A 13952-nucleotide genomic window follows, 5' to 3' on the forward strand; every position below is an offset into this window, starting at 1 on the left:
TACCAAATGAAAATTAATTCATTTAATAATTAAATTCAATCAGGAAAGTATCTATACAATTTAAATAATTGTTATCATAAAATTATAATAAAAAACTTAAATCTTTAAACTCTAATTCTAAAAAAAAAAAATAATAAATATAAACATCAAATTATGACTATTTCATAATTACGCCCTCATTTTCTTAGAAGCTTATAATAAAAGTTTATAGAATAATGATCAAATTTTATATAATCAGTTTTTTATTCTACTTTTTATGTCTATGTCTATGTTTTCTTCATAGCAAAAATTTAAATTTCTCGAACCTTCATAATGCACAGGGTGTCATATAAATGAATGGCCATATTGTGGGAGCAGATACTATATCTTAAGAGGAACTAAAAATTCCATATGACCCATAGATATTCAATTGTTAGGCGTATGGGATAAAAATCAAATGTTGTGCTGTTTCTCTGTATTTTCTCAGAAATATAAATCTTCTTTAAAGGTCCCTTAAAAAATGTAGAATGTACCAAATTAAAGATTTAAAATTTACAGGATTGGATCCGCCAAAAAAGAAAATAAACTATCCAGGACGTTATGTTGAACATTAAAGTTTATTATTTATAAAAATATTTGACATTTGAAGCGGTATCACTTTTTATTGGCAGGCTGTAATTATCCCGGTCTCAAAAAAAACCTTCCTTGTTACACTTTAATGTGGTTTAAAACAAGCCTACTTTCACTGGTTAATTAAGGATGTGGGAAAGCAAAAATATAAAAACATAAACACCCCAAATCACATTTAATCGTAAATTGTTTTCGTTTTTATCTAAATAAATACAATTAATTATAGGACATCCCAGGCCGGATCTGAACAGGCGCCGCCAAAGTTCCCAGGTGTCAAAGAACTACGCCTCAACCACCTGAGCTTAGGACGGTCCTCTATTTACACCAGCTGCTCAAAATGCCGAGCACCTTCTCTTCTTCAAACTCTACTTCTTCTGAGAACATCAGCTCCGCCTTCCTTATCGTACTCCCTCACCATCTCATACTTGGCAATTTTATTTTCCAAATCCTGTCTACTGCCTCACCATAAACTAGCTTCTTTATTTTTTTAAAAAGATGATTATGTGTCGTATGAATCTTTTTTTTGTTCCTCTTAAGGTATAATACATGCTCCCACAAAATGACCACATTTATCGAACACCCTGATCCACACTTATACATACAAGGAACCAGCTTTAAAACCAAAATCATCGGTGTCTAAATCATTTGAGTGTTCCAGCTTCCTTGGAACTGTACATGGTACATGGCAAAATAACAAATAAAAATATAATTGCTTGTTAATTTACCATGTACATTACCATAACTTTCCATCAAGACAAAATTTGGATGATTAGCGTGTCCCACATATTTTGAAATATTGTTTTTTACACTCTTCAAAAATCTTGAAGTAAAAGTTTACCGCAAAAATTAGTAAAAAAATAAAATTTAATGTCTTAGTTTGCTAGTAGTATTTCCATAATTGAAATTATATTAGAGCTGTATTGATACTATAGTGATATATTTTCTATGTGATATCTGTTGTTAGTTTTTTTTTCCTTTTGTTTTATATCTTCTCAAGTCTAATTACTTCACATTTAATTGACTTGAGTGTACTTTGGGAGGTGTTACTTTGTGTTAGACTACACGAAAGGGAACTGTAGCGTTCACCCAGCGAGACGGTCTAGAGGGGTCAGTGAAGCTTTAAGCAGGTTTCATGTTAGTGGGGTTTGTGTTGGAGTAGCTTTGTCATCGAACAGAGCTTTCAAAGCCGCTTTCTATTGAGAGCAGTACCTTTTACTCTCGGCATTCATTCTCAAGAAATTCACCTTGTTACCAGAAAACAAACGTATTGAGTCAGCAAGTAATCCATTCCTCCGTGATCAGTTTCAGAGCTATTGTATAACAAGATAATTTGTATACCGAGTTTTATCTTATTATAATTTTTCCTGATGTAATATTATATTGCTGAACAGTATACATATCAAGTTAGCTACCGCATAATAAACAAATAAAGCAATCCCTGCAGAGTCAATGGGCATTGATAGAAGATATTAATTCCTTTTTTGTAGTTTTCCAGGAATATTTGACGGAACTTATCCGTTTAAATCCTGCTAATTGCAATAACTCCACTCCAAACGGTCCTCGCAAATAATCCAATAATAATAATAATCAAAACCTCAGATACTCAACCCGCAATAGTGAGATAAAATAAAAAATAATAATACTCGAAAAACGCGGAACGACTATGAGAATGAAATCCATTTGGATTCTTTGGAGCGTTGTGATTCGGTGAGAATTCCATCAGTTCCAAACTCCATTATGTCAAGCCAAAACGAAAGCACTCCAACAGACTGTGAATCTGGGAAACTAATGGATTGGAATCACAGTTTATAAGAGAACTATCTAGCAATAGTAACTAAACTAATTAATCTTTAAATATATAATAGTTAAAATACGATATTGACTGTTTAACATAAGCTATAAACGTGGTAATAAGAATCATTTAGAATTTTATTCATATTTTAAATATTATATTATATTAAAAAATATAATATGAATAACACGTATTTATTTGTATATTATAATAATTCAATAACTATTTAAATAAATATTTGACACTAAATACCCTTTTGAAAAGAGTTAGAAATAACTTTTTTTACTATTAATTGTGTTTAAAAATGTAAGTATTAAATTAAAAAAAAATAAACATTTTTTTTTATTATGGTGGGTTGAAGATTAGGTCATTTAACGAGGTTGTAATAGTAAAGACACTATTTACATTATACTCAAGAGTTATATTAATTTTTAAATTAATATGTTTGAACATTAAAGATTCTTTAAAATAATGGAACGGTGGAGTGGAATGAAATTGCCATGCTAAGCAATCCACTTCATCATTTTATTGATCCATTTGGAGTGATTTTCAGGGGCAGCTAATTAAGATAAAATTCAGTTAGCTGTTCAGGATTCCAATCTAGCCAAAGGAAACAGCGTTCTGTCTGCTAGGTTTGTAATTTTATTTAGTACAATCCTTGCCCGATAGTTTCATAAATGACATTTTTCAGATTTTTATTTTAAGTGAATTGTTAATAAATATGGATTTATAAATTATTTTTACCGATGACATAAAGGCAGCCATGATATCCAACACATGATACTCCGCTCCTCCTGGACCTCATCGGTGGTATCAGTGACCACTGATTAAGTTCTGGGTCGTACACTTCCGCGGTGTTCATGCATTCCTGTCCGTTGAAACCACCAGTGATGTAGATTTTCCCTGTGGAACATTAAATTAGGATTTTCTTTTGACCAAAATTTTTTTATCACTAAAAATCTTTATTAAATCTGTACCACTACAATCCATAAAGTGTCTGGGGTTCAGTACTTTGTAAAGAAGTACTGTTTCTCTACCGACGGTTGTGCATGGAGGTGAATTGTTCATTGTTACGCTCAACTGTAAGGTTTTTCCCAAATTTAATTTTATGAGCTGAGTAGACCCTGACGGGGCTTCCTGAACCCAACAGTTGACTTGGCTACAGTAACAGAATAAATAATTATCTTCTACAGCGGGATTGGAACCCGGTATCCTTGGACTTAGTAGCGTAGAGAACAATACTATAACTTAGCAAAAACTAGTGCTCTTAGTAAATTAATAAAATACATTTGTTTTAATTGTCCATTTTTAATTTGGTATTTCTTTACATAACAAACAATTTTTTTTTTCTTTTGCTATATAAATCGAGATGATATAAGTAAAATAAACATTTTTCTCCCACAAAAAAAAAAAAGAAAATATAATACAAAAAAAGGGAAGATTGTTGATAAATATAAGGATGGTAATGTTCATAAATATTTGAAATAATTTAATCATAGTAAATTAAAAAAATATATATGCGGAAGCATTGACTGGAGAATGAAGCCAGTTTTTAATTTGAAACTTCTCTGGGCGCGGAAGGGCAAATTGACCCGGATAAGAAGAAATGTGTAATGCTCCAACCTTCCAATATATAAGTCTTATGTTAGTTGTATATTCATTTTATTATTACTTAATTCACTTATGTACTTATGTTTATTTGAGATGTACATGTAGTATTTTATCATTATTATGATCGATTTTATTTTATATTTGTCTTTTATTATTATTATTTATTTATTTTCTTTTATCTTGTTCATGCGTATATGGTATGATTGAATATATAGGTACAATCTTGTCCTTGAGCTTGGCAGATTGTATATCCAATATTATTGAAATTACTAATGGTTGTTCCCCTTATGCTTTTGATGTGGAATAAGGCAGAGTCGCAAAAAAACTCGTTATCTAAGTGGTTAAAAATACATTCATAACCATTTATTTATTTATTTTATTTTAATAGAATCTGAAAAAGATATTGAAAACAGTGGAATAAAGTCACTTAAAGATAAAAGAAAAAACAAATGTGGATTTAAGATCTAAACTTTAAAGAAAAAAAAGAAGGTCAAATTATAAAACTTATATGACAGAGTCCTCAACTGAAGAATTTCACAACTTCAACTTCGAATTACTCTTGCTCTCAAGTTTATTTGAATGGTAATGTACACATTGGATTATTGGCACGTCTCAAAAAGTTTCTGTCTACATTGCACGAGGGGAAATTTAAAACTCAAGGTAGAAACACCTGAAAAAGGAACTTTTAAAAAGAAATGACAATAATATTTTAAACGACACAATAATTGGAAAAATAAGATAGAGGATATGGATTGGAAATGACTTGCAATTGGATATAATCGGGCCGATCTTTGTCCAAGATTGATTATATTAATATTTATGCAACCTACAATTTTTCATATAAATTATTATTTTATTTATTAATTATTGTATTTATGTAGCCCACGTTAATTAGCAAATGATGAAAAGTAATAATATTGAGATGGTTGAAACGTTCGTAGATAAAAACGTTCAGTTCACTTATCTTCAACGTTCCCCAAAGTCTTGATATTTTTATCGAAATTAAACTGATAAAAAACTTTAGTCTTAAAAGTTTTGCAAAATCTTATGTCAAAAAAATTCACAATTAAAACATTTGTACAGGTCTCAAATTTTGCTTTTCCTAATCTTACATGTCCTTACAACGTCCCGAGTGTTAAAACTAAAAAATTAAAAAATCTGTACTACTACAACCCATGAAGGGTCAGGGGTCAGCACTTAGTAAGGAAGTACTGTTTATTGAACAACGGTTGTATAAGGCGGTGACCCTGGATGGTTCCTCGAATCCACCGAGAGTTGACTCATGGCTATAGTTACAGAATAAACAATATTTGCCACAGCCGAGACCTTGCAGTTAGTATCTGAGAGATCAATACTATAATTCAGGAGAAACTTATTGCTCATAGTAAATTTGAAAAATAATAAAATACATTTCTTTTATTTTTCCATTTTTAATTTTGTACTCACTGTGCTACACCAAGGACCCGGGATGGCATCCGGCTGTGGTAGATAATTATCTTCTATTTCATTGGTCTTTGTAACCTGGGAACTATGGCGGCGTCGGTTCGAATTCAGCCTGGGGGTCGATTTGTTTCATTTCTGTGGCGTTCCCATGAAAATAAAACTTGTCCCTCCACCATGGTTAGAATAGATTGGTTACCTCTAGATGGCCCCTCTCCTTCCCCTCTGTGTCAAAAATGACCAGGAATGGAGTAAAAAATAAATATATATGTTTCCCTGTAGCCGTAAGTCAGTCCCATGGGTTCGGGATCCCGCCAGCCTTATGAGGTGAGTATCCTTAATTGGGTAGAAATCTTGTGGTCAAGCGTTATCCTGACCCTTGGGTTGTAGCGTTACAGATTTTATTCTTTTTTTAAATTCCTTTACACAAGAAACAAAACTGTATTTTTTAATCTGTAATATAAATCGAGATAATATAAGTAAAATAAACTTTTTTTCTGCAAAAAAATACGAAAAATGCAAGGGAAGATTGTTGATAAATATAAGGGTGGCATAACAAAACCAATAAGATATCTCGAAATTGAATCCCTGCTATGCCAGTTTCACAATGACACAAGATACTCTTCTAAAAATTCTTTATTAAAATCTGTATTCTCTGAACTTAACCCTATAGCTCTAGTTCCATCGCCTATTCTCTACTGGCTCTCAATACCAGTAATGTGGCTGAGAGAGATGAGCTGGAATTCTGGAATTCTGCCTCTTCATTTACATGTGGGTTGGTTTGGGAGAATTTAAATATAGTATATTGCTATGATTGTATTCAAGATGAAATTTTTTTTTTTAAATTAATTTATTTTAATTTTCTATACATTAGCTGTTAACTTATTTTGTTATTATTTAATTAATTCATCTAATTGAGTTTAATTAAGATGTACAGTTATTATTTACCCATTTATGTTATCGATATTATATTTCAATTTAATTTTATTATTAGTATTATTATTTATTTACTTCTTTTCTTATGTTTTTTTGACATATAGTCACCGGCTAAATCCGATTTAGGTCAAACTATTTTTTCCTAGGTCAATCCAGTTTGGATAGTGGATGGAAATCTCCGAAACGTCTATGTAACGGTCATACCTGAATAAAAGGTTTTAAAAACAGAAAAATTTATTTTTTCTATGACAAATAATTATTATAAATTTCCTCTTCCATGATTCATATTTTAAAAAATATATATGAGTAAAATAAATCTGGATTTACTTGTAATTCTTGATAAAGTGACCAAAAAAAATAGTTTAATAAAAATAAACTAACATTTAAATAATAGACAATATAATTATGAAATAACTCTCTGGGTTGCAAACTAAAACGAATGTTAAAATATAATCTTGAATAATAAATACAACAGGGACCCTTAAGTTTCATAATAACTAAAACAATATTATATCAATGATTTTTCTTACGTAAGGACTCTAGCTGTGTTGCTAATGACAACTTTATGCTGAGTCGGAGTTTTCAATATAATTCTTCCAAGGGAAAAAGCCTTTCAGTTTTCCTCTAAGACAATAGTTTAAAGAGGGTGGGTGGTGTACCTGTCAAACTTTCCAACCAGCCAGCAAATATTTCATGAAAGAAAGTCTATTTGCCTGTAGGGCTTCTATTTCCTTTCGTCCCTTCATTTATTACGTGGACTGTTCGAGATAAATCTTGAGTATACAGGACCCGAGCTATACAGGCAGCCATCCTGAATACCGAACAGGGGTAAGACCAAGGACAATGACCAAGTATCTCATACCCATCAGCGAGATACATTCCTTTCTTATCCCAACTTCTCTATACCATCTCACAATCCAACTTCGAGCCGAAAAGAGTTTTTTTTTATTACAGACATATTGTTATAGCAACCACTAGATCGATATAAATAAAATATTATTGACAGTTATTAGTACACTGGAGCTCCCATAAATAACATCACGGGGTCATTTACAACAATTCTTTTGGAGAAAAACCATCATAAGTTTAATGATAATATTGAGTGTATGTTTGTTGCCATAGGGAAATTAAGAATGGGTTGCGTCATTGTCTGAAACTTTTTATTATAAGCAGGGACTTAATATTTATTGTGATTTTGATATGAAATTCAAGTTAAAGGTATAAAATATAACTACATAAAATACAAAACAAAATATAAGTTATAAGAATAACTTAGATAAGTACTTACATTTGATAAATGCAGTGAAAATATAGTCTATTTCAATTTATAAATAAGGAAATCAGGGCTGTAGGTACATAAGTTAAAGAAATTAAATTAATGGACCTATTAGAGGTCCCCTGTTGAATAAATCCTAAAGTATTGAAGAAACCCTGAAGTGCGTAAATCTTCAGGGCTGAAATGTTGTATTAAAGAAATAATAGACACTTATTTAGAATTTATTCTAAAAGAATGAGACGTTGTGATCTACCAAACCATTGTAAGGCCAGTGGTTATGTATGGGTGTGAAACATTTCCTCTGACAAAAGCGGAACGGATGGTCTTCGGAGATAGAAAAGTATTAAGAATTCTCCGGGAAGGAGTCTTGCAGAATTTGGAGAAGAAGAAGGAATGAGAAGCTGATGGAAGTTTTTAACAAATCCAAATCGTGGGATAAACTCAACACACTATAGCACATCATCACTTGGTCACAACACTAGGACAACACACCTGTACACATATCATAGTCCAAGTTCAGTGATTCCCAACCCATAAACGTTTGTGAATTACAAAGCCGGAAATCGGACCATATGCGGCACATACCAACTCCCCATTTGGGACAAATGGGGATCCTCCTCCGAAAATGTTTGAAGATTAGGTTACTTCAGAGTGCACTTTTACCTTTTGAAACATTGAACAGCCAATAAGGAAAAATAATTGATAAAAATATTTTTAACAATAAATCGTCACAAAAATCTGGTGAATTTTCACGTGTGTGATGATAACAGGATCGAGACTTTTAAGGAATCCTATAGATCCCTAAAGACTTTTTAGGACCATATCGTCAAACGACTACAATCTTCAATTCATATAATGACTCCATTAGGTGGCACATCCAGTCTTAATGATGTTAGTACTCTAATAGAAAAAATCTGGGAGTTGAGTATGATCCTTGCACAACAGTTGGTCTAGAAACAGTAAGCACCTAACCCAGAACCCCTCAGGGTCGTACAAGTTTTGTTTTCATTTTATATTATATGACATATATATTTAATATTCATAGGCCTAAGATGAAAATCATATACCCAGTACAATTTTTAGCAGATGAAATGAGTGAACATTATAGAATATTTAAAACATTGCTTACCGCTAAGTGTCGTTGCGCAAGCGTCGCTCCTCTGTGCGTTCATCGGCGCGATCATGGTCCACTGGTTGGTCCTATAATCGTATTTCTCAGCTGTGTTCTGCCGATGGTGCCCGTCGTAGCCTCCCATAGCGTAGATTACGTCGTTTAGGACAGCCACGCTGACGTAGCACCTTTAATACCAGACATGATTCATGTTAACATACAATTGTCACAACATACTTGTAGTTTATTTGCCAGAAAATAAACCTAAATAGAGAAAATACTCGCAAAATGCAAAAAAGATGTTTCTTGATCCGAGGAGGGATGAGTGAATTAAAAAGTGCATATATTATATATTACATGTATTACATTACATATTGTAATATTCTATGGTGAAAGAAAATTATCATTACGTTTCGTACCAACAATTTATAGCTTTTCACTAATGTTTAGTTTTAATTTCCATATATTAGAATATAGTATAAATATCAATTTTGAATATAAACACTTCATCAAAGATGATGTAATTTTGTTGCTGTTTGGATAAGGTCGATTTTCTTGGTTGTGTTTTCATTGTAACACTAAGCTTAATATACGGTTATTTCGGCAAACGTGATCTATATGTTGTTTTATTATTAGAGATAACAAACTATGTAAATAAAACAAATAAAGAAGATGTCCAAATTTAACTTTTTCGATTGACGTATTATACATAATACAAATGTCTACCGAGATTTCCAGTTTATGTTTAGATTTCTATGTATATCATGTTATGACTAAACTAATGACCTAGGTAAACCTCAAATTATTAGCAACTGCTAAGAGAAAATGGCTGGTAAAAATAGCGTATTACTAATTAGAAAACAGTCCATGGTATCTGAAGCAAAGGGGAAAATGAAAAGTGATACACTAAGGCTTCTTCTGATTAATTTAGGAAACGATTGATTGATTAATTTTTACATAATAATCTGTGAGTTCCTCAGCAAATTAAAATTTTGATATTGTTTGTTAATCAAAAAGTATTCTGTACGAAGATCTGTCTAAATTTTATTCAACAATATTGTGATATTGAAAAAACTCTGGACTATTTACGTACACATCGCCTTAATAATTAAAGTTAAGAGGTCGCTGCAAAAAAAGAAGTAGGTTTCAGTTTTGGCCTTTTTTACGTTTAACATTTATCGTTTAAAACTCTAAGGCCTATAGAGTCCGTAGAGACCAGTTTGGTCTGAAATTATAGACAATTAAATCAATATTTTCAAAAAAATGAGATGGTTTGCATATTTGCCCACAATAAATTTTAATGACGAAATATGAGCGTCAAATAAAGAAAGAAAAACTTTGGCCATGAAGGTACGATTTTTCGAAAAATACTGCTTTATATATTTATGAACTAAATCAAATTTTCTACAAATGAAATCAAATTAGTGTCTTCAAATCCAATAGTATTTCTGATATATTTTCTCAAAAGTTGACAAATGTAAGAACGACCTGTATTATAGTTATAATTTTTTGAATGAATTTTATCCTATTCTATTTTATTTTTTCATTACATTTTAAAATTGCGTACTGTTATAATTTAATTTTAAATATTTTAAAATGATCCCGTTGGTAATATTAATAAAAAAAATCAAAACCAATAAAAATAGAAACATATTTTTCTAAAATATAATATTATAAGATAATTGATTGACCGTATGTATTGTAGGGAGATGGTCCAAGGCCCTGTTTCATAATAAAGTACAAACTAATACTATTAGTCTTGTAGATCTTAATTCAATTACACAGACTTATACAATAGTAACTTGTACTTTAGTATTTTTTAATTCCTTTAATATCACTTATAGTCATCCCTATCATGAAAAAAATTAATATTAGTATTATTACTACACTTGTACTATTAACTAATACTATTAGCTTTCATTATGAAACAGGGCCCAGGTAGCGTCCACGTACATAAAAAAGGAGAAAAAACTTTTTATTAGTAATCAATAGTAACCAGTTCATCAGGCCAACATGAGAACAAGATACAAACATTGTAAATTATGATAAGATTATAGAAATATATAAAAATAAATTAAAAAAAGAAAAAAATAAGTAAACTAAAAGAATATAAATATACAATGTGTTTCTTATAAATGAGTAGTCATATTGTGGGAGCAGATATTATATTTTAAGTGGAATAAAAAGTCTATATAATCGGACTATGGATTATCAACGGTATGGGATAAAAATCAAATTTTTTGTTTTAGCTGTTATTCGTGGTTTTTAATAAAACTCAGATAAATCTACATTAAAACTCCCTTGAATTAACGATGAGAAGATTTCCTATAAATCAAAAGTTGGATCTACCAAAAAAGAAAATAAATGTTCTATTTATTTTAAACATTAAAGTTTATTATTCCTGAAAATTTGAAGCACCTATTATTTTTCATTGGCTGGGCTGTAAATATCCGAGATCTCAAAAATACTTCTTCACTTACTAAGCTTTAAAAGAGTGCGAAACAAGATTAGGAAAAGGTGGAAGCAAAAATTAAAAAATTCATATTTAATTATAAATTCTCTTGGTTTTTATCTAAATAAATACAATTAATTATTTTTCTTATTTCACTAACGATTATTACAAATTTTATTTACACCAACTGCTCAAAATGCGCTCCACCCTCCCATCTCCATTCTCTACTTCTTCGCTCTCCTTATTACACTATCATCCGCCTTCATCTCCTCATAATTGAGGATGATTCAGTTCTCCAAATAATAAAAATAATTAATGTTATCTATTCAGATAAAAACTAAGACAATTTTAATTGTAGAATCTCTTTTTTTTTTTATTCATTCGCTAATAATATTCATCAAGGAAGGAAGGAAGCAAAATTTATTAAACGAACATATTTTTATCTTGTTCTCATCTAGACCCTGATGAAGCCAAAATCATTCTTTTTCAGCACTATCATTCTTTTACTATTGCTAATAGTACAAGAGCCCAAGAGGGAAAAAAGGCAGTTATTTCACCTCAATTTTTTATTACTTTAATGAAAACTATGTCTGACAAGTATAGGTAAGTGGAATACAAAATAGCAACTGTTTCAAAACGTTAAAAAAATAATTGTATATTCGGAGCTCTGTATCTTTTAAACTTACAACAACACTAGAAAACCTAAGAGATAATCATTTAAAGTAGAGCAAATTTTCTATAACATGAGCCCTAGCAGAGCTATTTACGTTCAATAGTTCTGAAGATATATTTTTTTAAAAAGAAACATTTCATAAAAAATACACTGAAAAATCAGTAGTTGATGAATTTATTTTGAGAAATCTATCTCATAAACCATTATACCTACAGATGTCTGCCAGCACTCAAATTACAGTTAGTTAAACGTACTATAAAGTAGTTTAACACACTTATAGTAACAGGAATAGTGGGTTTCATTATATTTGCTGAAATAAATTGATTTATAAGTGTTCGGAAAAAATTTGATGTGCAAAATTTATTTGCATTTGCGAATATCTTAAAAAATATTATCCTTACGAAATTATGTGTCATAAACTACTTTATAATAAGTTATATTATCTTTAATTTGAGTGCTGGCTGACATCTGTATCAATCAAGGTTTTTGAGTTACATTTTTTCATAAATTAAACTATTTGTTCGAACAACCAGAAATCAACAGTTTGTTCAATTTATTTTGTTTGATATAATGAAAATTTCTTCTCCTACGTATTTTCAATACATTTATTATGATACGTTGCTTTTTATAGAGCTATATCTCGTGAATTATTAAATATAAATAGCTCTGTTAGGGCTCATATTTTATAAAATTGACTCTACTTTAAATGATGTCCTCTTAGATTTTCTAGTGTAGTCGGTAATTTTAAAGATATAGAGCTCTGAATGGAAAATTAATATTTTTTAACGTTTTTGAAACAGTCGCCATTTTTTTATTTCCCCTACCTTTAGTTGGCGTACTCATCAATTTCGACTGATATAGTTACATAGTTTTCATTAAAGTAATGAAAAATTGGGGTGAAATAACTGCCTTTTTTTCTTCCCCGTTCTTGTACTATAGCATAAATAAAGCAAGTGACAATACCTGCGGGCATTCATGGGAGCTATTTCCCTCCAAGTCTTGCTGACGGCGTTGAAGCAGCGGCAGGAGTTGAAGTAGTCCATCCCGTCGAAGCCCCCGATAACATAAATCTCGTAGCCCACGACGGCTGTCCCGTGGTAAGCCCGCGGACCTGTCCGATCTACTTCTTCCACCTGCAACAACCGTCCTACTTTTGTGTTATATAAGTTACCTCGAAACTATAAGTAGAGTCCAGCTTTTTCTCGTTTTGAATTACACCTACAAAATAAAAGGAGATGATAAGATTTGTGGTTTAGAAAACCGAAGTTTTCAACTATTTAATTTCCATTGTTTTGACACACTATACAGTAGTATAAAATAAATTTATTTGTTGTGATGGATAAATGAAGTAATAAAAAAAATCACTACATTAATATTTTTATGATATTGTGCAATAACATTTCCCTTTACTCCACTATTTTTTATGATATTACTAAATTTTTTCAACTAAATTTGTATTATCCTTAACTTACTTTATATTATCCTTACTTTAAATTTTATTCATTCTACATAATATATTTATGTACCACAAAATATTAAATTATTTATTACTTTTTTTATTGTTTATAACCTATTATCTTTACAGTATTTTCTCAAAACTGAATATTTCTATCAGTACATTTTTTACCCCTAAACTGTTATAACTTTCATTAATTATCACTCTAGAGGGTAAATACTGCCTCAATATTATATATTTTTTCCGTTCATTATTAATTAGTATATCAGTCAATATATATTCTTGGTTAATTAATAGATATCTCTGTAATTGATACCTTTGTATTATTTTATCTTACCCCGATGAAGACCTGCATTGTGAGTCGAAACGTTGGTAATCATATAGTTTAAAACTATTTCAGCTTTTATAGAACGCTCCTTACATTAAGACAATCATTTAGATATATTATAAGTACAAATTATTTTATTTTTTCCAATGTAAAAAATAAATTCACTAATTATAAACATCAATGCTTCGGAAGAAAGATCTCCTAAAACAGTATTATTATCAAAATATATATTTCAAAATCTTTTACTTCTTCTAAATAAAAGTTTTTA

General features: G+C 30.4%; 1 protein-coding gene across 1 annotated transcript in view; it reads right to left on the reverse strand.

The window, feature by feature from the left end:
• klhl10 (kelch-like protein 10) overlaps nucleotides 1-13952 on the reverse strand; it is a 31065-nt gene that overhangs the window by 4393 nt on the left and 12720 nt on the right. The window contains exons 6-8 of the mRNA XM_067052218.1: nucleotides 12864-13033; nucleotides 8794-8963; nucleotides 3146-3304 (exon numbers count right to left, since the gene is read on the reverse strand). Of these exons, the coding sequence (XP_066908319.1) occupies nucleotides 3146-3304; nucleotides 8794-8963; nucleotides 12864-13033 (499 nt within the window). The remainder of the gene's footprint in view (nucleotides 1-3145; nucleotides 3305-8793; nucleotides 8964-12863; nucleotides 13034-13952) is intronic.

Source organism: Halyomorpha halys, unplaced genomic scaffold (assembly GCF_000696795.3).
Source record: "Halyomorpha halys isolate HHAL.00 unplaced genomic scaffold, Hhal_1.1 Scaffold948.1, whole genome shotgun sequence".
In the NCBI taxonomy this organism is placed as follows: Eukaryota; Metazoa; Arthropoda; class Insecta; order Hemiptera; family Pentatomidae; genus Halyomorpha; species Halyomorpha halys.